Here is a 26,850-nt window from a genome sequence, read left to right on the forward strand (position 1 = left end):
AAATAGGAAAGCGCGTGACTCCTTGTGGCAAGCCGAACAAATGCGCGTTCCCACCTCACACATGCATGCTCTCGCTCTCTCTCTCTCTCTCTCTCTCTCTCTCTCTGTGTGTTGTGTTTTTACGAGAGCTGCTCCTGATCATGAGGAGCGCTCGGTGCGAGAGGGGTGCGAGGCGTGACAACGGAGGCGCGTTCACGAGTTCGCCACCGGCTGCTCCTGCGCTGAGAGAGAGAGAGAGAGAGAGAGAGAGAGAGAGAGCATCATCAAAACAGTTGCATAGACTGCCCGCATATCGAAAGAGGACGTAAAGAGGTTAAATTCGGAAAAACAAACCATAACAAAAAAACAAGCGAAAATAGAGGAGCCTTTTTTTTTTACCAAAGAGCTGAACGGAAGGACGGAGATCCATCCTTGCGTAGTAGTAGCAGGAGCAGCATCGGGGATTTTCCGAGCGGTTGCCCGGTGCTCCACACACCCTGTGCCTTTGAATCAGCAGCGGAGGAGGAGGAGGGGAGCACCAGAGAGGAAGGAGGACCATGGAGGGGATGCAGGCATACGGAGCAGGGAAAGCCGGAGGAGCCTTCGACCCTGTCACCTTCTTCCAGCAACCTCAGACCATTCTCCGCATTGTGTCTTGGGTAAGTGACCGATTTAGTTTAATAGGCGACAAAAACACAATAAGTTTTGCTTACTTCAGCTATAGAGACGCTGCATAGACTAATTACTAATAACGCTGTTAATACGACCTAATAGGCTATAGGCCTACATGCAAATACCAAATGTGGGTTTGAAATAGGCTACATTATTTTGATCTGTTTATCGCCAAAGGGCCAAGACAGGTTAGAGCAGGACATGTCAATAGACAACTCCGTCTCTATTGTATTATAGCTTATTCATATTCACTAGAGGACTGCTAGCACAGTGCAGTGTGTTAGCAGTCCTTGATATCCCCTCTGTGTTTATAACAATCACTTTGGAGTTTTTTTTTAGGCCCAGAAGTCCCTTTTCAGTGATTGTACCATTAACTGCCCTCTTTGCCAATAATAGGCCTATATTAGTTAGCAGCTAAAGCCTTCTAATAAGCACATAACACACAGGCTCCACTCCAAGGACTTCTTCTTCAAAAAAAAAATCTTATAACAACTGACCATCCTCCCCCATGACAAAGATCATTCATCAAATAGCAACAAATGCTTGTGGCTCGGTGGGGTGATGGAGACAATAGTCATTTAAGTCTCCAAAACTTCCTCGATAATGTTATTGGAGTATGGTGATCCCGGTGCAGAATAAGAATACAATTTACTATGATATGTTCACTGAAGCCATGACTCAGTTATTTAGCCTTCTGTTGTGATCTTCATTTGTCACCAGAATAAATCATAGGAAATACAGTCCCATTAAATATTAATACTAACCTCCCACAAAAGACAGAATAAGGCCACATTCATTTCTTATTTCTTTCTCCTCGTGTAAATTGGTGAAGAAGTAGGCCTACTCCTTTTGTCCACTAACTTGTAAAGGTCTCAAGCCTACATCAAAACTAGCTGAAGACTTGAAGGAATTAAGTTATTTTTTGAATTTATTTTAATATATTTATTTATTTTTTTCATATTTATTTTTATTTTATTTAATATGGTCTGAAAAAGTGCTTGTGTGTGATTTCTTTTTAGCTTGGATCAAAAATTTTAATCATTAAGCACAGTTTTTTTTTTTTACCCCCTGGTCCTGATAAAACAGTTTCATTACCTTGTTCACACTTCTGCATAAGGAATCTACATTTGGCCTACTATTTAAGTTAGCTTGTTCTTCATTAAGTGAAGTTTTTTTCAGCCTTTGCAATCCTACATCCCTGCTAAATGAAACATCTAACATCACAGTAGCTAATAGAGAGTTGACTGTCCTGATAACAAACAAAGTTCGTAATGTCCAGTCCAAACTGAGAGTCAGAGGCACTGATGCAGTATAAAAATCCTTTATTTGTCTACGTCGGGACACAAAAAAAACCAGTTGTTTAAATACAATTAAGACGTCATGTGACAGAAGCAATAGTCACATGACACATTGTTAACAAACACAGCAGGACATATCAAAAAAGAGATTTCATAGAATACCTCAGAAAATGTATGTTTCTAACATTCCAGTTGTCCTCGCTTTCCAGCCGAAAGTCACACAGATGAGATTATTTTTTATTTAAAGGTCTGTGTCTGAATATCCTTGAATAACGGCAAGGGCTTCTTCAGGCATACTGAGAGAATAAAGGCACAGGTGGATTCATGGAAACACAGGTTTTACCTTCCAGTAAATGGGCTTGAGCTGACTTGTGTTTCCTTCAAGAGTGGTGTCCAAAGTGGGGTTGACACTGAGAGTGGGGTCCTGAGATGCCTTCCAAAAACTCAAAAATGTAAAATGATTTAAAATTGCCTTCACCCATCATAGTGAAAATATATTCATATTCATTTTTTTTAAATAAAACCATTGGGATTAGGTGAGATTTATGTTGAAATGAAATGATGGTCCTATCAGTGTGACCAGCTTTGCACCATGGTAAACTTTTTAACCAGCTCTAGGGACAAACAGTCCCAAGACTTAAGCACTGTTTTTTGGGGGGGGTTGCGGGCTGAAAAAGTTTGGGGACCTCTGTCCTAGTGTACAGATACACACTTTTTGTTTCAGTGGCAGTTTCTACAAAAAGTACTTTTAGATGTTTGGAACAGAAGAAAATGAAGAAGTATAGTTGAACTTAATGTAACTAAGAAAAAGGATTATGAGTATTCCAGCAATTATGCATAGTATTAATACTATGATCTTATTTCTGTCACTCGTGACTAAAGCTACAAGTGTGACTGATAGTACACTTATCGCCACGGTGACATTCACATCTAAACTGTACAATTAAGTGTGGAAATAGGTCAAGAGAGTGTTAACCATTTAACTCTTAATGACTTGTGAAGCCAGTCATGTGTGGCGATTCAATGAACCGTGAACCACTTCATTGATTCACGTCATCAGGTTGAGTTTCTTATATAAGAATAAGTTGTTTTAGAATCTTTTTTTTTTTAGTCTGAGTGAAGGCATTTAAACACTTAAATCATGTAGATTTGTTGTGTGCTTTATGGGAATTAAACCATATCAATCATGAAAAAAAATATTTTTAACAGCTTATTAATTATTAATTAATTAATTTATTATTATTATTGTTGTTGTTTTAAATTCATAGATAAATATGATAAGTCAATTTTATTTTATTAACATTATGTTTTTCATCAATGGAGAATTCCACTGTTTCCTTAATATAATATAATATAATATATGCTTTTAGAAAATACAGTACAAAAAGCTTCACTCTGCGTGAAAATGATAAACCTGTGGTATGGAGGGACTCTACAGATCCCCCACGAGAAGCCACACCCCCTCGGTGTCACTGCAGCAACAATGTGTCTCCATAGTAACAGCCACAGCCTGAGTTGTGATGTTTGGTGTGATGGTGCTAAAACTCAGTCTGCTGTGGATTGTGGGGGAGGAAACACACTCAGCATTTTCAACATTTGGTGATGAGCGACGTCGAATATGGGCCTCTGTGTGTGTGAGTGTGTGTGTGTGTGTCTGTGTGTGTGTGTGTGTGTGTGTGTGTGTGTGTGTGTGTGTGTGTGTGTGTGTGTGTGTGTGTGTGTGTGTGTGTGCTAGAGGGGGATACAGGTGGAAATGGTTAGATCAGCGTGTCTATAGTTTGAAACAGAGAGAGGACAGTTTGATAATGGTGATTGAGGGTTCTCTTTATTTACCTCACATCTCTTGTGACTTTCGAGGCCTGTCTGTGGAGGTGATACTACATGTCTGAGTGTGTATCTGTGTGTGTCCTTCAGCCTCAGGGAATGAGTCACATGTGTTTCTGATGATGCACGGAGGAGATGAGCAGAGTCTCAGTCGGAGGGAGAATATCTTACTTATATTATATTCTATAAAAAAAAGTAATCTTTTTTTTTGCCTTGGGTTCTACTTTTGATCTGTATTTACAAGAGTGCTACTTTTGAAGTTTTGAGCCTTCTTGCTTTGAGGCCGTTCTTAAGTTTCCGCTGCTTTTCAAGGATTCGAGTTCATCACAGGGGCAACTTTAAAAATCGAACAACTAATTTTTTTTGCGGCTAAATTTGGTTTTGGGTCTCCTTTGTGCTCTATTTCACAGAAGAGGCATCTTTGCTTTTGGAAGTCCCCAAGCGAAATTTCTGTTGGCCACTGGGTGAACTTGCATATGCTTAACTCTCAACAAAGTAAAAAAAAAAAAAAAGAAAAAAAAAAAGAGGAAAAGATAGGGCTGATTGTGATGTGATGATAAGCGCAAGAACATACTCCTAAAAATGATGCAGGAAAGAACTCCTTTTGGACTCATCAAAGTTTAGGTTTGAGATGCTTATTGGATTGAGATACATGCAGTCATGGAAAACCAGAAACACTTCAACACACTGAGCAATCCAAATGCTTTTGTCATCACGGTATGACCTTATAAACCATCAAAATCACAGCATTTCCCCTGCATCTTCAAAATCACTAAAGGCTGGCTGTGTTTCTGTTTCTTTACAAACCCTCTGGTTTAACAGCAACATTTCCTGTCAGTCTTAAACTGAACTTTTATTTACAAACTCTATTACTCACTCACTTTCTCCTTCTTTCAAATGTACACACGCACACACACACGCACGCACGCACGCACGCACACACACACACTTTGCAGTGCAGCACACATTCTGTCAGGTCCATGTAAAACAGAAACACACTCACACACAAACACTAACCGTTTGTTATTGCCTGCATGTTGGAATTCATGTTTGCATTGTAGGATTGTTTTAATGTGCATGCAGCAGTTATGTTGTAGAATTGTATTTTAGACATTGGCCGCTCTGATGAAATCTGTAGATTTGAATTAAATATTTACAAATGACACTAGAGTCGCAGCTAACTAATAAGATTGTTACTGTAATACATTTGGGCATTTGGCTGGTCAGTGTGACTGAGGCCTTCAAGTAGTAAATGATATCATGGTGAATCTCAGTCGGTCAACATTTTCATGCGTATATTAAAACAAAAAAAATGTGATTAAAGCTCTTCTAGTTTCCCTTCTGCTTAACTACAGTTAAAAACAGTATTACGTTTGTTTTGCTTCTCTATTCTTCATCTGTTTGCCCTGCTCTGGTTAAAATATGTCAGGTTTCAGTCCTTGATGCTTAACTTAAAGTCAAGCTCAAAGACACATTCATTTGTTTTCTCATATATAATTCTAAAAACATTGTCTTAAGGAAAAAGAAACATGAACGTACACAGTGACTTTGCAAGGTGCGCATCATGCGTCTGTGATGCATTAAAATATTGAAGGATACAATAAACTCACTTTCAATGTTCCAGGGACGTCTCTTCTAAACAGTGCAGAAGCGATCCTGAGAGCCCTCTTGTCACAGGTTAGTTCAGCCGCTACAACAACAACTAGCCAATCACCACAGATTTGAATTCAAAACGTCGTCGTGGTTAATAAATACACTTTCCCACAGCTAATGCTGTGTCCACTCATGTTGATTATATGGCTTAGGGACCTGTTGTTTATACTCTGGTGGCTGTAAAAAAAAAAAAAGCAGTGTTCACACACCACATACATAAAGCTGTGCTTTTTAGATGACCATTTCCAGCATATGACATTAACCAAACACAACAAAACAGCCATTAATTCACAATTAAAATAAATGTACCAACTATCTGCATTCCACCATCACTTGCCATGTTTTATGCAAATGTGATCTCATATATATTCTGTAAATATCAGATTCAGCTACATTCTGAGTGTATGTGAAAATATCTTTTAACTATGACCATATCATACATAACCAACATCAAATAAGAGTTCAACCAAAAATGGGTATTAAGTTCATAAGAAAATCTTTTGACAGTCTTTTGAAACTTGCTTTCCATACAGAGAGCACAACGTGAAAGTTACAGTGCGTTAGTGTTATATAGATTAGGGACAGATTACATCTGAGTTTAATATGATGTTAATGTTCCTTTGACAAACATGAACAAACATGTTCATGTTCAAAACAATGAACTTTTCTTTTTCACTGTGAGAAAAGAGGAAGTGATCAGGCAGAGTATAGTAGGGTTCAATTGTTGAGGAGGTTTTACATTGACTAACAGACAGTCTACAGTGATGATTAGAGTAAAGAAGAAACCAGATGACCACCACTTCTGACTGTGGTTTCACTCTAACCTGATTTCCGCTCTACAGGATTAGGAAACTGAGTTTCCTTACAAATAATACAACCTAATTGCTCCTGTAATTTTAAAGGGAAGGTCATATCAATCTTCAAAAAGAGAGGCATGTTGAGGAGAGAAGAGTGTGATTGAATGAGTGAGTGGGTAGAACAGAGTGTGGATGTGTGTATTTTAGTGTTGGGAGTCCTGGACTTGTGAACATGTCTCTCTGTCTCCCCTGGATGCTGCAGTGACTCTCCTTGAATTGTACTTTGACAAGGTCTCCTCCCTTTATCACTCTCCCTCTCCCCTTCTCCCTTTCTCTCTTTCTCGCTCTCTCTATGACACACACACACACACACACACACACACAAACACAAACACAGACGCACAACGTGAGCAGCTGCTGCCATGGTGACAGCAGCAATCAGGTATGCCCAGTCTAGGCCAGCACACTGCAGCAGACAATAAGCCCACACACGCGCACACACACACACACACACACACACACACACAGACACACCCTCATAGTGTAAAATATCCTCCAGCACTGTTGACTTGTGAATGCGATTAACGTCAATATTTTCCGTCATATAGATCTTTTACAAGTTTAACCAAACATTTACTGGTATAGATTTCTGCAGTTGGCAGCGGTTGAAAAACTCAAACCAGTGAAGCACAAATTTCCCCAACTAAAGCTGTAACAATCAGTCGATGAATTGATCCATTGAGATAGAGAAATTGAAAGAAATATTGCACATTTCAGATCAATTTATCTTTTCAGTTCTTTTTATGCAGAAATGTCTCAAACATTTGGTCCCTGCAGCTTTGTTAATTTAAAGATTTGACTTTTTTTTGTCATTAATGATAAAAAAATAAGCAGCCTTTGAGTGTCTGACTTTTTGTCGGACAAAACCGAAGATATCACGATGTCTGGGAAATTGTGGTGAGAAGTTTTCACAATACTTAAACTTTGTCTGACTAAACCAATACAACATTATCGTTAGTTGAAACCCTAGTTGCTACCTTTCTATACAGATCAGATTGCCGTAGTGTTGAAGACAAAGCAGACTGTTCTTCATTTAGTGTTGTTTTTCATTGGTAATATTTCTGTTTTGTATATGCAGTAGTTCATAGAGTGTTTAAGTGATTTGAGTTACCTTTAATAAACAAAGCAGACCAATCAAGTGGAGCTGTGGACTGGTTTAACTTAGATTAGTGTAGATTAGTGGTCAGAATGGACCCGGGCCAGAGGTGACAAAGAGTCCTGAGAATTTAGATTTTACTTCTCAAAGTCTGTCTTGTTCACGAGGCTCTAATCCCTTTCCATTGCAGGATACCATGTTGCTTTTTTATTTGTTAACGTAGGACAACGTGAAAAGTTAGAAGTTGTTAAAAAAAAAAAAAGTGAGAGGAGGACATGTTTAGCAATTTCACTCCTAACTTGCTCGCTCAGGCCAAAATATTTGTCTACCCTTCAACTTTCCTCTCTCATAATCGGGCCCCCACATCAACTGTTGATCTGCTTTTTTTTTTTCATGTGTTTGTAACCATTTACTTCGCCGGACAAAGATGTTGCTATTTTGAACGTAAATCACTGCGCCGTGTATAGCAGGAGCATATTTCACATTTCAAAATCCATGTGACAATAGTAAGGACAGTGGACCCAGAGCTATGCAAAGAGGCATTTGACTGATGAACTGATGTTGGATGATGAAAGTTAGCGCTCTTGAGCAACATTAGCACATTTGTTTTCCCTACAATTGTTGAAACACCTTTTTTCACAACTTTTTTGACCCATTGTATTAACTTGTGTAATTTTCCAGTCTTGTTTTCTTTTCATCTTAAACTCAGATTTCCACATCACTAAAAAAACAAGAACTTCAAACCGATGCTGTGATGTATGAAGTACTGACTCTTCATCAGCTTGATGTGTTTCATCTTTTTGTCGGATCACACAATTGTCCTATTTTCCCACAATCAACACATGTCAACACTCCAGAAAGAAATCTGATTATTCGTAAAATTCACTCCATGGATCATCACATCATGGCTCCTATACTTAGTCTACTCCTTTCTACATAATGTGTGCTGTAGGAGCCACTGTACTCTACGGTGCAAGGGTTCATAAGTCTTGCAGTTCAGATCAGATCACGGATTTTTGCCACACATCGGTTCGTTTCTCAGCGAGTGTTCATGGCAGCTCCACGCACTGCTTAAACTCTGCCTTCTTTTCACTGAGACGCTGCACAGGGCTTAACCGCAGTACATTTCATTTTCCCCACGTTGATACGTTTTCCATCGATCCGCCGATCACAGTCTTGATCGTGATGATTTATTTAATTTTTGTTCATATTTTAGACAAGTTAACATCTTTAAAACATTATGGCAATATTGTGGTACAAAAATGTTGTCATGCTTTATACTTTTGGGGGTCACTCTGCAGATCAAATGACTAATGCATCGTGTCTGTATATTCTTACTTGTTATTTCATCTTTTTGTCATCTCGCTATGTTGAAGGTGGCAGTTAGAAAGACCTGGAAAAAAGTGCAAGGCCATGCTCAGGCTGTGTGTGTGTGTGTGTGGGGCTGTGTGGCTGTGTCTAAAACAGGATTTTGTTCGAGGTACACTGTGTGAGTGTGTGAGGGTGACCAAAGGCCCGGCTCATTTGTCCAGTCCTTACAATGGATCCAAAAAGCCTTTCATCCAGCACAACAGCAGCTTTAAATCATTCACAACCAGCCAGACTGGACTGGCTATGATTTAGGCTTACACAGTAGTTGAGATATCTGTCTGCAAAGTGAGTGTGTAACATGTAGCGATTACCCAGAAGCCAGATTGTAGTTTATTTAGAATTTAAGCAAATACAAAGGTTGATGCCGAACAATTAAAGTTAAAACAGATGGGGAGGTTCTGTTGGAAGCATTTTACGCGTGCACACAGTTTAAAATAAAGTAGACACACACATACACACACACGCACGCACGCACACACACACACTTTGGCATCCTTAATGTGAATTTTGTAAGTGAACCTCTGATAGTCACAAGATCAGAAACCCACGTGGTGTCCTTCACAGGGCTTGCCTTCAGCATTACCAGAAGCCTTGTGATCTGTCGACGGATCACAGGAGTCAGTGAACCTCTCTGCTCAGACACACACACACACACACACACACACACACACACACACACACACACAGAGACTAAGAAGTCGTAGTCCAATAGTAGCACAGCTGAAAAGAGTGGGGGAGGGCGTGAAAGAGACGCATATATGAAACCATATCACATGCTCCACACTTTTTTCATGGCTCCTCAAGTGACTAAAGACTGTTTAGGTGCAGTGGGTTCACATGTTTAATACGCTCATATTGCTTGACATTTTTCTGTGTCTTTATTAGTTAGCTTAAGTGCATATTATAGATTTAATCACTTTAACCCCAATTTGTTATTGTGGCAGTAACAACTATTCTTCACTGGGTCAACCAAAAAAAAATAAAGAAAAGTAGACATGACAGTCATTCAGCACACGAAATACAACCTTCAACCTCAACAAAACAAAGTTACTGTGGAGGAAAATTAACTTGAAGCTAACTTTGGTACATTGCAATAAAATGCAACATTTATGTTTCATATTGTACAGTTACCTAAAAAAATAGATATAGCCTAATTAAATAATACAAACAACTTTTTTTTCACATTTTTAGAGTCACTACAAAGGTAAATGGTCAACGCAGTAGTTGACAGTTGACAGACATTAAGGCCTGTGTCCACTAGTAGTTGCTAGGATACAAAAGTTGTCCTTCTGCACTCCTGCTTCCCTCATAGAGACCGTTAAGTCTGTATTAAATTGCTCTACATCTTTTATTAAAGAACAATTTACAAAGGAAAACATACAAAAAATGGAAAGGAAGATGAACGGCAGGTCTAGACCTGGATGTTGTAACTGTGATCAAACGAGTCTGAGTGCGAAAGGTAAAACGTGTAAGCAGTCGATGAGTTTCTCCTACAGCATTGTTGATAAAGTTGATGTAAGTCACGGCCTTTGTTGATATTGATTAGTCGGTAAGTTATAAGTGACACTGATGATGTTTTCTAAAAGTTGGACTTATTTTTTGGAGTGTTTTAACTCGTTGTGAGGGTAGTGATGAAACCAGCTGATGCTGTGGGCCTGTTTGTGTTTAGGATGCTGAGTGCTGGAGGATTGGTTACTGTAGGTTGCTGAAGATGCTGAACTGCATTGGTTTTCTATAAAATAGTTGCTGCCAGCGCAAAAAACACCAGCTGTGTGTACAATGCCCTTATTCCTTCAAATATACAATCCACTCTGAAATATGTAGCCTAAAGTCATTCTTCTTTCATAGTTACTGTTCGGAATTTTCTTTTGTTTTTTTTCAGTGTATCTCATAAATGGCATCAATGATCAGTCAACGTTTGTTCCAGTTTAACATAGCCTTATTCACTAGGGCCAACTTTAAAGCTACTGTTTGCTACTACTTTGTTTGTATTGATCAAGGCGACTCCTGTGCTGTCATCTGATCTCTTTGACAATCCTGTTCTGTACATTGTAGGTAGTGTTTTCTGCCAAAAAATATCTCATCCTATTGTGCTTTAGCTCAAACCTTGAACCAAGACTTCATTCTTCATGATTCCTTTTTTGTTTAAAATGCAAACAAAGGCTGTTTTGGCAATGTGCTGTTAATCGCTTTGCCACACCTGGTGTAGCCATCACCTAGTTTGCTTTAATAGTTCAGAAAGACGAATCAGAATTAATGTCAGTCTTGTAAGTACTTCTCACGTAAGGTGTGAAGGGTTGGACTTTAAGTACCATAAGCTTTCCATATTTAAGAAACACATCCAGTGAAAAAAAAAAACATGATATGTGGTTCATGCTGTTCAATCTTTTTTTGTGTGAGGGTACATTTTTTTAGCGAGTAACGGGATGAAAATAAAAACATATTTATCCGATTCATCATTTATTAAGTGAAACAATAATCTACGATTGATAGATTATCGAAAATGACCATTAGTTGTAGCCCTAGCTTTGAGTGCAAGAATGTATGTTTCTTGAGTGTTTATACTGTGTATCGGTGGGACACGCAGGGTAGAAAAATGACCGTTACATCCTGTGATATGCTCTTGATGTGATGGACATGCTCCGTCTCCAGCTATCTCAAACCCTCCTCGATTTTTGCTAGCAGTGGGGAAAAAAAGCTCAGTAATTCAATCTTCTCCTTGCCATGTGACAGCAAATATAACTGTGACCCAGAAGACGTTTGCTTTTGAACTGAACCATCTAGGTCATGCCAAAACAAATCCTTTTTTTTCATGTAAGGACCTTTGTGTGTCACCAAAGTAGATAGAGAAAGAAGTGTGGAACATGGGGGCACGTAGAAAAAGTATGATCCCTGGTGGGGAGTTTATTCCCGGTCGAGACTCAAAAAACCAAAGTGTGTCATCCCGCTGAAAAAGTAGTGGCCCTGCAGGTCTTGCCGTCCTTGTTACAAAATGACATGCTCGCCTCTGCATACAATAAAAAACAGTTAATTGTGGCTAATGTAATTTCTATAGTCACTATGTTGACAAAGACACTCGGAAATGCAGTTAAACACAACTGGAGGTATGACACTTTCTGGAGTTACATAAATTAAAATCTTAACCCAGGCCACCATAGAGGCCCACTTTTTTAGAGCTTTTGACAGAATCATAAAGCCTGATTTAAAAAAAAAAAGAGAAGAACTCTGTTATTTTCAGACTTAAGCACAAACACGTGCTGAATGAGTGCCTTTCGCTGAAGGAAGAGTGTGGGATTCTAAGTGTACTTTAAAGTCAGAATGTTTTTGACAGATTTGTTGTTTCCTAAAGCCAATAATTGACAGCAGCTACACTAGATGCAGCCAAACAGAGACCACAGCTACACCAAGTGTTAGCCTAAGCAGCTTCATTTGTCTGCTTAAAGCCTCCCAAGATCTAAGAATGAAATATTCTGCAATGGATGCAGAAAATTATTTGTATGAAAGTTGTGCTGTATTTATGTTTTCATCTGCCAGAAAGAAATCCCAATCATTGGAAACAGTTTACGGCTAAAATGTCCACCAATTCAATTGCATTGAATTTATGATTTTAGGGCTGGATGGTGGTGCAGTGTTGCCTCACAGCGAAAGGGTTCCTGGTTCAAATCCCTGTCAAACAGCTGGAGCCTGTGTGTAGTTTGCATGTTCTCCCCATGTGTATGCACATGTATACACATTATGGGTATCTCAATTACCCATAATGTGTGTGTCTCTGAATGTCAGGCCTGTAATTGACTGATGTAACCCGCCTCTCGCCCAATGACAGCTGGGATCGGCTCCGGCCCATCGGGACTTGAACCGGAAAAAGCGGCATAGATAATGAATGATTTTGAAAAGTAAGTTTATTAAAAAAACGATATTTCCCAAAGCGACCCATAAATATGCATAATATGCTTACCTCACTATTTTAATACATTGAGCAGTTTCAGCTTGTTAAAATATACAAGCCATGTGGTAACACACTACTTTTTATATGTTTTTAGACCAGAGCTACAAATCTGAAAGAATAAGTCAAGTTAGCGTGTACAATACTTTTTATATATCTTGTGCTGTACATTTAATTATGGACCGTTCTGAGCATACACATCATGTGATTGTATGTATGTGTGTTTTATATGCGTGTGTGTGTTTGTGTGTGACTTTGTGATTTCTGACCTGATTCTTGAAGTAAGCCATTCATGTGAGCCAGTGAATAAAGCATGCGTGTTTTAGCTTACATGCTTACTGCGTGTTTTAGCTTACATGCTTACTGCGTGTTTTAGTGCGTCTTTGTTGGAGCGTGCTCATTTTTCTCAAGACTGCTCGTGGGCATAGGCCGGGCCAGTAACGAAGAGAGATGGGAAAAGACAAGAGGGAGGGAGGGAGGGAGGGAGGCAGCGATGATGCAGGCAGTCTAAAAATAACACCGCCTCCATACCCCTTCTGCCCCCAACGCTTCCCTCCGCTCTTCCCCCTCCGCAAACCCTCCATCTCTTCATCATCTCTCTCCTTAATGAAAAAAGGCTGCAAGTAGATTGAGGGGCGATATAGGTGTTACTATCCTCCTCCATATATCCTCTGTTTCATGGAGGAGGGGTGTGTGAGGCCGAAGATGGAGCAGAGGGACAGAAAGGGTGACGGAAGGAGGGCGAAGAAAACAGAAAGGTTGAGCATGCTTGCTAACAAACTGTTCCAGTTAGACATCAAGATGCAGGCTCTAAATGTCAGCTCATGTTTCCTCTCCACTTGCTATAGAAGCTATTAGTGCTGCACTTTGTCTTTGAAGAGGGAATTATTGATGTTATTTACATCTTAAAAGCTCAAAATACCCTTTATTACCATTTATATCATAATATACTGAGTCATAGCTGATTAATACAAGCAATAAAGGCTTAACTCAATCAGAAATGAAATGTTTAATTAATGCTCTCTCCCTACATAGACCCAAGTCAGACTGGTGTGGCCCACGAAGACTTGAAAAGAAGCAGGTTCAGTTTCAATCCTACCGAACACATAAGGTAGTACTTTATTTGCTATGTGACATTCTGCACAACCTCAGAAGGTTGACGTTGAAGTCTCTCACCCTCCTTAAATAGACAGTTCTTCCTGAAGCCTGAGGGACACTGACTTGTAGTTTGGACTTTACTGTGAGGAAATTCTCAATACTTATGTATAGAACTTTTCTGTACATGAAAAAGCTGATTTATACCACAGGATTAAGTTGTTTATTTTTTTTGGTGTTTCCTTTTGCTCGGTTGAATACATTGTAAACCAAAAAACTGAGTCTTGAACTAATGAAGTCTGTGTCAAGTAAATTTCCCCCGGCTTATGTTCTGCTTTGGCTGGCGCTTCAGAAGTCGAGAGCTCGATGTCAGCAGTGAAAATGTGTTTTCACAAGTGTTCACTTGGACAGGATGAATTGAAAGCAGATAAAGACGAATTGAAGAGGAAAAGTGAGCTGTAATCCCCATCACGACTGACATCCCTGTTTCCTGCCGACCTGGTTGTTGGCCTTCATGGTCGGGCAGCTGTCAGAGGATGTGCAGTCTATTGTTCTCTCACTTTTTTGAATCACTGTCATTTAATATGTAAACACAGACACAACAGCTGGGTAAACTTAAGGCCCACTTTTACTCTCTAAATCACACACACACACACACACACACACACACACACACACACACACACACACACAAACGCACACACAGAATACACAAATTCCTGACATTTTCTAGATAACAGTCAGGTCCCAAAGTTTCCCAATGTTTTCCTTGATTGGCTTCTTTCACACATTTCTACAAAAGTTGGAGATTGTTGTTGAACGTGCTCAAAAATCGAAACGCCTGGTTAAGTTGAACAAAGTGGGATGTAGATCAGGAGGAGTGGTCTTCCATAATAGTTCGATAATAATTTTCTAAGATTCTGAAATGATTGAAAGCATCCAAAAATCTTTTCTTATGTCCTAAGTACATTTTCCCCAGCAGCCAGTTAGAGCACGGCAAACTGGCTGCTGGCGTTTTTGTCTTCAGTGCACCCTCTCCACCTTCCCTGGTACACTGACGCAGCTGTGTGGAGGGGGATGTCTGTCCTGTCTTATCAATTTCTCATCAGAAGAAGTCTGAACCTGCTCACATAGGCTACATCATCATCAGAGAACAGGTGATGGGTCCTGAGATTGTTGCAATCACAACACAATAGTAGAAAGTGTGATACAGAGAACTGAGGTGAGCAGTAAAGAGTAAAATACAGAAAAACTGAAAGGTATCATCAACCAACCCACCATCCAATTGTAAATATTTCAGATTTCACATGGGGGCTGGCAGGAAGAAGTCTGCATTAAGGCAGGGCAAACAGATTTACCGGACTGTATGTGTAAAAAAACAGGCTACAAACATTCAGAATCCATCAGTCAGCACAGTAAAATTCACTTTTGCCTGCAGACGAACATAAACACACTCAGACACGTTCCCATCCAGACTGAACCCTCTCCCTGGAGGTTTGCTCCTTAGGTTTGCTGGAAGCAGTTGTCTGATCGGCTGTTATCAAGTGAAGTACAAAGCGGACTGCTCCACTGACTGCACAGCAGGGGGGGAACACTACGCTGTGGTGTGTTTGGGTGGTCTTCTGTGATGCTGTTCTGATTCGGTGACAGCAGAGGAGAGGAAAGAAGAAAAGGAGAGAGAGTGATTGGAGGGTATCTTAGTAACCTGCTCCTGTTATTGGCTCAGTTTTGTTCCTTTTTTTAAACTGATAAAAAAAGCTGAAATAAAAGCTTGAGAGTAGCTGCAATCATTTATTGCCTTAATGTTTTAAAAGGTCTGGATAGAGTTGGTATTTGTTTAGTGACTTTGTCTGTAGTACCAGCACTGTATGCAGGTTAATTAAAAACAAGAAAGTTCACAATTTTTGGTGCCCAGGTATTTTTATTGTTCGTTGCTGTGGTATTGAAACAAGTATTAATATTATTACATTTTACTTTACTGTCTTAGTGAAATGAAAAATGTTGTACATAGAAAAAGGAACATTTTAGTGTTGTGAAAACTTGATGTTCGAATATATTGGACTAGAGATTATGCATTAAATAGTTTTGACTCAGTTATAAAGCAAACTATCTCAACTTCACATTTTTAAGTAAATTATGTAGAGTAATGCAAAGTATCCCTAATAGTGTGATATTGTAACACATGTGTCATGATGCATATCCTATTGGGAGGTCCTTTCTTAAACCCAGCCCTGGTAAAAAAAAACCCCAAAAAAACAAGGTTTCAGATGCAAGAATAGGAATATAAGGATCAACAGATTGAGAAATGTCATACAAAGACAGCAGAGTTGATTGATTGATTGATCAAACTTTACTGTCAGACATGAACTGGAATTTGTCTCGCATCACAGTGGTTCCATTTGCAACATTAAAAATTAAAGACAAAACACAAAGATACAAACATTTGACACAACATTCAAACACATTTTCAGAGGCCTTCAACATGCTTTGATCTGGGATTCAGCCCTGCGCTCAATTTTAGTATTGAGTTCGTCGGGATCCGTCAAACAGTTCCTTCCAGCACCTTTTAAGATCAATTACAAATACATACATCTCCTTTTATAATACCAACTATATCTGAAGTTTAAAAGCGCATATTGTTACCTTTAAAACTGAAGCCAGGCTAGATGTACCACTATTTTCTGTTGTTACGGTATGCTAAGCTAACAGGCTGCTGGCTGTTATTCCTCTTCACTTCCAACTCCTTGCATGAAAGCGAACATTTATATTACAAACAATTTGAAGCTGACTTTCAGCCAAATACAGTCATACCTTCAGAGATTCTGTTAAAGCAAACCAGAAGTGAGTCAATATCAATCTCATCACTTGTGAGACATTTAGAGGTATTATGGTACTGGTGTTCAAGACACAATATCGTACTGTTAAAGATATTACACACCACCTGTTCAAAAAAAGGTTTAAAGAAACTTGTAAAGAATATCCCATAGCACAACATATACAACATATAAAGGTAGAAGGATTCGTTAGTTGATAAATTGGGTAATTCAGTTTCACTTTGACTAAGTTTATTTTAGGAGAGATGGTCCATTAAGATAACTGCACCAGAGTTATGCAACTTTGTATCTGCAGTCCTTGTGGTGAAAGACAGAAAATTCAAGACAAGGAAAAAAAAATGTTATCAATTAAAATGTCACGGATAAGTGTCGTAATATTTGAAATCAAAAAGGATAAAAAGAGGTTATTGGTGATTCTTACCAAACCTGATTAAATCCTATTTTCTCTCAGGTTTTACACAATCTCTGCGTACTTGTTTCTGATTATTTTCCAAATCAGCTTTGTCCTCATTTACAGCCTTAGCACTGTGCACTCTAAATGTGTATTATTTATATCATTGTGTGTTCAGCAGCTCTTGCAGAACAGCACAAGCTGCACAAGCTCATTTTTCTGCAATCAAACTCTGTATTTTGTAGAAGACACAAAGGGAAAAACAGTTTTAATAAAATCACGGCAGATTATTCATGAAACTCCCCCGCAGGGTTTCTGTGACATTATGGACTCAGAGCGTCACGTCAGAGTGTTTTCTTTTTCAAATATGATCCGGTTAGTTTAAAAATAACATCTGAATGCAGCAGGTCATGTTCAGTTGTGCTGTAAGGAGCTTTTATGAATTATTACAAAACATAGGGATGTAGAGCAGCTTGATTTAGTGGTTTTAAAGTTCAACAAAACAGGGACAATATGTTTCCCTCTAAAGTAAATCAAATCAAACTGTAAAAAAGAAAATGAATAGGATGGATTCCTAGTTGATGTAAAAACTTTGTATTCATGTTATAACTGAATCCCAAAGACTTCTGTTTATAGTCATAACTGTAAGTTTTTTTAATGAAGTTTTCATTTTCTAAATGTTGTCTTGAGGGAAATTAGAAGTTGATTTTTCTTGTGACTTGAAGTACAGAAATCACAATGACTAACATTCTGACTAATCCTTTGTTTGTAAAGCAATTGTTTCCCAATGGTCCTTAGAGCTGAAGTGAAAAGGTGATTTGTGAAATGAGTCAAATTCACTTTTTCAGGGTTGCTTTTTTTTTTTTTTTTTTTTTTTAAATTTGTTTCAATTATTTTTATGGGAAAAATCTTGACCTGGTTCTGGTCTCAGATCCTGGAACCAGGTACATTACGGTACGATACAAAACAATACGATGCGATTCGATACAATTTGATACCATACATTATATCATATCATATATGTATATCGTATCTTAAGGATTTCTGAGGGTCATTGTCTAAACTTTTTTGATATTTTATTGATACAAAATATGGGGATTTGGAAGTAATTTTAAATTGCAGCCCTATTTGTTTTACACCAACTCAGACTATTTCAAAATATGCTAATGGCTTTTCAGACACTATACTTTTTTAAATATGAAAACCAAAATCTACCTTTTCATGACTTCTGTCTTCATCTCTTGACCTCTTGGTTGTAATCTGGTTTACAAAGCCAAGACCACCTCAAGAGATGGCAGCCAGTTCTTCTGGGGAGTAACTGTGGTGAAAGTGCAGATTTCTCTCTGTGTGTGTGTGTGTGTGTGTGTGTGTGTGTGTGTGTGTTGAAGCAGAAAAAGCAGGCACTGATGTATTCTGACAAGTGTGAACACACCACTGTTAAAGGTCTTAACAGAAACGGCATGGTTCTTTAGGTGCACAATATACTGAAGTGTGTTTAAGTCAAAATATCACACAGAATATTTTTCTCACTGGTTTTTAAATTCTATCCTGTTAATTCAAAGGTCCTGACGTGACCATGACCCACAAACAGCTGCACATATCCTCTCTAATAATGTCATCCTTTCTTCTCTTCTCTCTTTTGCAGCTCTTCTCCATCGTGATCTTTGGCTGCATCGCCAATGAGGGTTACATCAACCGCCCCAATGAAGTGGAGGAATACTGCATCTTCAACCGCAACCAGAACGCCTGTAACTATGGCGTCTTTATGGGCTCCATGGCCTTCCTCTGCTGCTTGGCCTTCCTGGCTTTGGACGTCTACTTCCCCCAGATCAGCAGCGTCAAAGACCGTAAGAAGGCGGTGCTGGCTGATGTCGGGTTATCAGGTAAACCCATTACATACATGCATGGTTCTTCTTTGTTGACAATGAAAATAAAACCCAATGGATAGCTGTGGCTAAGCCTTTTGTTTATGTTGTCTTTTTAAAATGTGTGTGTAGGAGCTTTATTTCTAAGAGACTTATAAATAATCACTACATACTGTCTTTATAACTGAACGAGTCTATCCAGGTACAGACTGGCTTGTTTTATGATCATCTGGAAAACCTGCCCAGTACCTCTAAAAAAGAGAAGCCTTCAGATGTATTCAGTTTAGAAAAAAGAGGAATTAGATAATCTCAGTTTTGGTCAAATCTATTTTATTTTAAACATGTTTAAAAATGTTTAAAATAAATCTGTGCAAATTGTGTTCAACCAAAGTTTAGAACAATATTTTCTGCTGAATTCACCTTCCATGTAACTTCTTCAGAAGAGACACAACAGCATGAAGACGCTGTGTGCTTGTGAACTGAGTCAAAGGAACCTGGGACAAATCATTTCAAGTTGAATAGCCCTGTAAGAACAGCAGTGTGTACGGCCATAATGGAATGAGATACACAACTTTAATGCAATCAGAAAAACACATATCCTACACATAAAGTTGTCTAGCTTTCAGTACCTCAAAACACCATTACTGCCGTGACTTACAGATACAGATACAGATACATTTGTTTACCAAATGTACCCAAATTATAAGAACATACATCAAATCTGGTCAGTCAATGAGTGGCCTAAGTACTATCACATATTATGAACATTTCATTGTAAGGTTAAGATCTTGCTTCATGCGTTCTTTTAAAACGGGGCCTTAGCTTGGAGTCATTACAATCCAACAAATACTACATGATAAAGCTTGACATTGCCTTTGAAAAATAAACCCAAATAAATAAATTCAGTACTTAAATCATTTGAGAGGTTTCTGTGCATTCCCTACTGAGTACAGTTCCATTCGCTTGTCCAGTTGTAAAAAAAATAAAAGGCAAATGGGAGTGCATTAGCCCTGAGTTGTTCAGGCCCACTTACGACTGAAAGTAAGTCTGTGAAAGTTGGAGCATTCTGTTCCTCAAATAAATCACTACGGATGGATAACCCTAACCCTTTCTCCCCCCCCAAAAAACGTCTTAATGACTGACTTTGCTTTTCAGGGGCTGAATTGTTTCGCTGCTTTTTTTATCTTGCTAGACTTTTGAACGAAAGTTTACACAGCATTCATGCTGTTTGTCAGCATTGACTTAGTCAAAACTGGTACTTTTCTTCACTTTTACACCAGCTTTTTTGTTCTACCAGATGGAAATGTATTGGATGTATGGGTTGAGGTACTTGTCTTGCAGGGAAGTTATGTTAGGTTTTATGGATCACAGAACATTTTGTACTCTCTTTTTCGAGGAAGGTATTTTCCTGCTGATTAGGAGATCTCACCCACAGAGAAAATGTGAGCCCTCTTTTCACTCTGTCAACATAGCATTTCAGAGAGTGGCAGTCAGGTTATCATCACAACAAAAAGAGAGGAGGTGTGAGAGGGATATTAAGGAGTAGAGGGCTCTTCTGGTGCTCAAAAGCCTCTAAGAACTTTGTGTGGCTTCATCTTGCTATACTCAGACACCATGACAGATATTCAACCCAGATATGACTCTCCTAACCAATTTCTATACTCACACAAATAATAGTCTTAATTCTAGCCATCTACAATCTCAAGCTTCATATTCAGCGACGGACTCAAGACATGTCTTCATTAAAATCTAATTTCTCTTAAAAAGTCCTCAAATATTATCAGTATCAGACTCATTCTGATAGGAACGTCCTTTTCTTTAATCAAGTGTTAGTCTGAAGTCAAGGTTGTACATCTCGGCATGATTCTTGTTCCACTTAACTCAACATCTTTACCTGTCTCTCTTCCCAGCATTCTGGTCCTTCATGTGGTTTGTGGGATTCTGTTTCCTGGCAAACCAGTGGCAGGTGACCAAGCACGAGGACAACCCGCTGAGGGAGGGAGGGGACGCTGCACGGGCGGCCATCACCTTCTCTTTCTTCTCCATCTTCACCTGGGTAAGGGCCTCCACACCTCATTGGACCAAAGTTTAGCACAGATGACAAATGATTGAACATCTAACATTATGAATCCACTGCAGGCTCTTCATTTACTGGCCTCTAAGCTTTTATGCACATGTTTGTCTTGACAACTTGTTCTTTATTTTTTCTTAGTGAGTGTTTGGATGCTGCAAACATGTTAATTGGTGTATGCATAGGCCTACCTGTAAACTCACAAGTGTGTGGATGTTGTTCCAACAGGGTGCTCAGACTCTCTTCTCTATGGAGAAGTTAAAGAATTTGTCGTTTGAAGAGGAGTACACCAAGCTGTTCCCCACTCAACCTAATTAACCTTTTATCTGACTCTGCTCTGTCGACTCCCCCTGCTGCCTTAACACTGTGAACACACTCCTGTAGCTTTACTGTGGCTGCACTTGTTTAAGGGCGCTCAGTAACATAAGATAGCCCTGGAAGAAGAGAGTGGTTTTGTAATCCAGCAGTGAGGAGAGCAGCTGCACCATCAGGGTTGTCAGTTAAGAAGCTGTTTAACGTTTTGTATTTGAATAACTGAATTAAATGCTGACCTGTGCACATCATAATGATAAAATATGGACGGGTGGGTGTATTCAATCGTCGATCAAAATGCATGACTCAACCAGTGCAGCACCAAACGCTGACAATTCTGGCCTTTTATGCCCACTTAAAATCATTTGATCTGTTTTGGAACGAAAGCTCTCTGCCCACTTTTTTCTTTTAAATGTTAACCAAAAACGCGTTTTTCATAAAAATGAAAAGTATGGATGTTAGAAAACGAGTCAGAAGATAAATTCAAAACTAATCTAGCTGAATGATTCCTTCAAATAGTTAGGTTTTTAATTCTCATGTGTAAACAATCAGAAGTGTGTGTTATCCACTGACTTGTCTTTTTTTTTTTTTTAAGTCAGCTTTCACTTTGTATTCAAAGCAGGCAGGTTGGCAGTTTGTTGCTGGTGTAGGAACTTCACCACCAATGCCAGAGCCCTTAAACAAGTGTGCACACAATTTACAGATCAGACTGCCACACGTCTCATCTATCTCTTTGATGTGAAAGTTTACAGAGTTGTTGGTGCTTTGTCTTTTTGCTAGTTAGAGTGATTTAGGTGATATTTTTATATACAACTGTTTTAGTTAAAAACATGATTTCTTAGATCTATGAAAAAAGTTCTTTTTCTATAAAAATGCACCTGCAATGTTTAAAGTTGCAAAATTTTGTTTTTGTTAATGATGAAATTACATTGAAAGCCTTCTCTCTGTTTAATTTACAGGCTAAGCTATCTGACTCAGGAAATTCACTTTTCCATTTCTGGCAAAACTTGGATGAGAGTAGTCTTGTATTGTTGGTAGGCTATGTGAAGCACAAGCTTGCAGCTAGCTAGCATAACTTAGCATGAAGATGAAGAAAACGTGTTGAAAATGCTAGCTTGGCTCTGTCTGGAGGTAAAGACACAAAAAATCGATCTACCAGCACTTAAGAAGCTAACATTTAAAAAGTTATCTCAAAAACAGAAGTATTAACAAGATGTTGCTAGGGGGATTTAACAAGCTTAGTGATGTACCATGTTAATAAATGATTTTTAGTGGTGCTGCCAGGTGGATTTTGTTAACTTTATACAGAGCCAGGCAAAATTGTTTCCATTATTTCAGGCTTTATGCTAAGCTACCCTAAGCTACCCGGCCTCATATTAAAGTGGTATCAATATTATCCTATCTAAATCTCAGCTGGAAATTGAAGAAGTGAATTCCCAAACTGTTTATTTTTACTTTTTTGTAGCACAGTATTCACTGTAACTCTCTTAAACACTTCCATAATAAGTTTCCACTTTTCAACTAGGCTATGTCATTAAGTTGATTTGGTATTTTAATAGCCTTTAGAGATTGCCTTTGCAGTTTAAGTGGGACAGTTTGAAGACACTTCAATTGAAATATCAAACGGTTTTATTGCATGTTCATGGGATTATATTACTTGAAATTGTGCATGTTATAAGTTTATTAGTTTATTTGAATCAGGGACAGGTTAATAGATAATGTTCATTACACAGATACTTTAATGTTCCACAAACTTATTGACAAAATAGGTGAAATTTTCAGGTACCTGAATGTAAATTGTTATTTTTATGGATTTGGGACTGCTATTAATTCGTTTTTATTTTCTTTTTTGAATTGCACTCAGCCAACCAAATAATGAATTTGATGGAACCAAGGCAGTTTCCTTCTTCAAACCAGATTCAAGCTGACTTCAACATCTGATTGTGCGAAAGAAAAAAAAATCACTCACTATATAAACCACTCGTCAAACTTCCCAGCACTGAAAGCTGAAAGCAATTCGACTGTTTCTTTGTTTTTCTTTCTTTGTGTGTGTTTGTTTTCTACGTGTACTTTGCTTGTTTCACTGCTGTATTGAAACAGCTCTAAATATCGACAAACTCGAGATCTGTGGTGTTTTACAGTGCAGGGCCTCAGCTGTTTAATAATGCACACAGACATAGTGGAATTGCTTTGTCCTGCTCCTCTGTGGACTGGAGTGGCATTAAGATGGTGTTTCTCATTAGGGACTGAACAATAAATAACTAGCCTTTTTGCATCGCTGCCTATAGAACTAACTCGCTCTGGCTGTTTAAACGACTGACCCACAGTATCTAATAAGCTTCACAAGCTTTCCAAGCCAACTAATCAGTGTTTCCTTCTCCCTCTTTGTTCTCTTTCTTCCCCCAAAACCTCTGCTCTAACACTACTGCTTTTTCTGCTTCACTATCTACCCATTTCTCCACACCTATTCGTCCTCTTTGCCCTTCTTTCCTCTTCTACCTACCGTCTCTCCACACCAAAGGCAGGTCAGTCCTTCTTGGCCTTCCAGAGGTACAAGCTGGGGGCCGACTCAGCCCTCTTCTCCCAGGAGTACACAGACCCCAGCCAGGATGCAACCGGAGCCCCTTACACCTCCTTTGGCGGGGACGACGTAGAGAGCCCAGGAGGAGGAGGCGGCCAGCCCAACAGCGAAGGGGCCTTTGACGGGAGCAGCGGCTATCAGCGTCAGGATTACTGATTTGTTGATGGGGGGTGTGTCGGGTGAAGTTGCCCATAGTTTCAAATTGAGTGAAGGTTTGACGAGCTTCTAAATCACTGGGTTTATTTATAGCACCAACACATACTGATTAATTTAAATGTCTTGATAGACACAACCATCATAAAGGCTGACTTTGTAAGTTTGTGGGATAATATTATGGCAGAATAATTGGCAACAATTCAAATAAAATAATATTGTTTATAGAGTTCATCATGACTGAAAACAAACAATGACTCGAAAGCAGGTCTCTCAGGTTTTCTGGGTTCTTGTAAACTTTTGGAAGAGGACTGTGTTGGTGTATATGACACTTCTCCATTAAATTTAACCCTCAAACTGTCAGAAATATATCCCGAGTTGCACATGAAATGTGCAGATGACGTTCAAAACTTCAAAGGATACACAACTCTCATAAGTAACAAATGTTTAAAGGTGTAGCAAATGTATAGTGTGCAACTGTTTCAGTTTAGGTGAATAACCAAAATGACACTGCATCAGAGCAGTAAATATTTTAGGTCACTTTCTATCTTGGATACAGTATTGTGTTGGTGCTTATTTAACCTTATCGGGTCAATTCTCAGCAAGTGCTTTTTTCTTGTGAATCTGCAACAGCTGTTCTATTTGGGAAAGGTTAGCTGATATGGCTGTGTCATTTCAGTTGGCAATCTGACTTTCATTCTTTATGCAGTTTAATTAGCAGATTTTTTTCTCTATCACAGAAATGTTGGGCAACTTTTCCAGTTGTGGGAGGATAAGGTAACAGCTAGGTTTAGGAAAATATGTCCGTAAGCTACAAGTTTGCAGGGAAATAACTGCAAAGGTTCAGGAAATCCATGGACGGGGGGTTGTGGGATTTTAAAAAGACACTGTATGGTTTGAGCTGTAAAACAAAAACACGATTTAGAGGTCAAGGGGGTTGCAGAAATGGTCACTCTGTAGCTGATCAATGCTCGTGACTGCATTGCCTTCATCTTCTTACGTCTGCTGTCTGTCAGCAAAATGACTATGATCAGTGTTAATTGAAACACACATACACACGCTACAAATTACAAGACATTCACAAGTTATCGATTTTAAAAAGACAACACAAGTTTTTTGCTGACTTAACTATTCAGAGGTGCAATACAGGATCTCAACATAAGCAAACAAGCAACAGCAGCATATCTGGCAACTAAACCCCTCAACTTTAACAAGTGTGTGTGTGTGTGCGCGCGCGCTGAAGGGTCTCCTTTAGATTTGAATGATGCGTGGATGTGGGACAATTTAGGTTGTCTCGTTTCCCTGGATAAGCCACTTTTAGGTTCCTCGATTGTTGCCTTAGTGCTGACTGCCAAGCGAAATCCAATGAACACAAACCCAACAACATGCACACAATCACAAGTCGTTTTCACACATACGCTCCTCCTGAAAAGATCTAGAGAATTTCAGGAGGACTGCTCCTAGCTTCTCTTTTATCGTCTGAAGAGCAGAAGCAATACCTACTAAATTTTGTGTTGCTTCTGTTCTTTAGGATGTAAAAACATTGAACAAAACGAGCATTTTTCATACTTAAAGAACGTCCGAAATGTCAGTTTCCTGTCAACAGTCTTTTGAACTCAACTTCCTACACAAAGAACAGCAGGTTATTTATCTTTTCACTGTATTTCAACAAATCTACAGATGAGGCAACCATGAACATCCTGAATATTTATGGTCATGCATTGCTCCATTTTCTTGAAGAATAAAGTATATCTATCTCTCTATAAATATATGTAAATCTATAATTCAGTATATTAGAGTGTTTGGAGAAAAGATTATGCTTTATTTTAGGGCATTATGCTAGTTCTGTATAAAAAAAGAAAAGACATAAGAAAGAAGATCTATGTTCTGTTGGGTGTTATAGTGATAAGATATACAGTGAGGTCGTCTATGCCTCCGTATGTTGCTTTCAGGTAACGGAGATGTTTTTATTTTGGGATAATAATACTAACTTTAAAAAAAAAATAAAGCAACAAAAAATGTGACCAAATTATCAAAGTGTATATGCACATATATACTTTATACTGTAATACAGTGTAGTCGTAGAAATGTGTGACGTTCCTTTGTGAAATCTGTTTAAATAAAGTAAGGTCAGATTTAAGAAAAAGATTGTGTACAAATGTATGTTTTTGATGTGTTTGATTTTAACCAATTAAAATAAAGAAATTCCCAAAAGTATATGAAGGAGTGGAGTGCGGCATTGTTTGTGCATTTCTAATTGTAGCCTTCATTGTTTATTATAATAAAGGCTACATTTAAAGTGTTTCTGAAGTGTAAATGGTAAATATGGTAAACCTTTGGGTCACTAGGCTGAACTAGCCACTCGTTGTGGTTGACTCTTCTAACAAAAGGATTGATCACCTACTGTATCAAAGGCAATAAACCTTACAGAAAATCTATGTTTACCAAGAGTTCCTAACTCACACACACAGTACAGATGTAAGCCTATTTAAAATGTTTTTGGTCCACTATTAATAATAACCTGCGGCACACAGACAGCGTTCAGAATCTTGACTCAGTTGCAACTCAAATTTGATTTGATAAAATTATAACTTTTAATGTATTCATTTAAAGAAATTGAAGCTATTTTTTGTTACAGACTGACTCAAGAATACTCTACTTTCTTCACTGAATAGGTATTAAAATAGACCCTTTTACAAAGCGTTATATACTCAATTGCTTTAATTATAGTCCAATGTAGTGCAAAAAAATGTTGCGTTAAAAAACGTTTAATGTGTGGAAGATATCAGTACTCAAAATACAACAGTCATCAACAAAAGCATTGTAGTTCTAAATCTAACCATAAGGTGGCGATA

At 38.6% G+C, this 26,850-nt stretch overlaps 1 protein-coding gene across 2 annotated transcripts; it reads left to right on the plus strand.

Annotated features, from left to right (window-relative positions):
- The first annotated feature begins 165 nt into the window (after positions 1-165).
- On the plus strand, positions 166-26,212 carry LOC109991308 (synaptogyrin-1). 2 transcript variants are annotated; one of them, XM_020643599.3, is made up of 4 exons: positions 166-638; positions 18,659-18,896; positions 20,789-20,934; positions 21,178-23,277. In XM_020643599.3, exons 1-4 carry the CDS (start codon positions 537-539, stop codon positions 21,265-21,267), a joined length of 576 nt encoding a protein of 191 aa, XP_020499255.1. In that variant the 5' UTR covers positions 166-536; the 3' UTR covers positions 21,268-23,277. The 2 variants fall into 2 exon arrangements, with proteins under 2 accessions (XP_020499255.1, XP_020499247.1); XM_020643591.3 differs by lacking the exon at positions 21,178-23,277 and adding an exon at positions 23,783-26,212 and having other exon boundaries at positions 179-638.
- The last annotated feature ends 638 nt before the right edge of the window (positions 26,213-26,850 follow it).

This window comes from Labrus bergylta, chromosome 1 (assembly GCF_963930695.1).
Source record: "Labrus bergylta chromosome 1, fLabBer1.1, whole genome shotgun sequence".
Taxonomy (NCBI): Eukaryota; Metazoa; Chordata; class Actinopteri; order Labriformes; family Labridae; genus Labrus; species Labrus bergylta.

Bases quoted from the DNA above. Each gene is read 5' to 3' on its own strand.
- LOC109991308 (XM_020643591.3), top strand. From the start codon at position 537: ATGGAGGGGATGCAGGCATACGGAGCAGGGAAAGCCGGAGGAGCCTTC. The intron at 639-18,658 runs GTAAGTGACCGA...TCTCTTTTGCAG, and splicing joins TTCTCCGCATTGTGTCTTGG to CTCTTCTCCATCGTGATCTT. The intron at 18,897-20,788 runs GTAAACCCATTA...CTCTCTTCCCAG, and splicing joins GGCTGATGTCGGGTTATCAG to CATTCTGGTCCTTCATGTGG.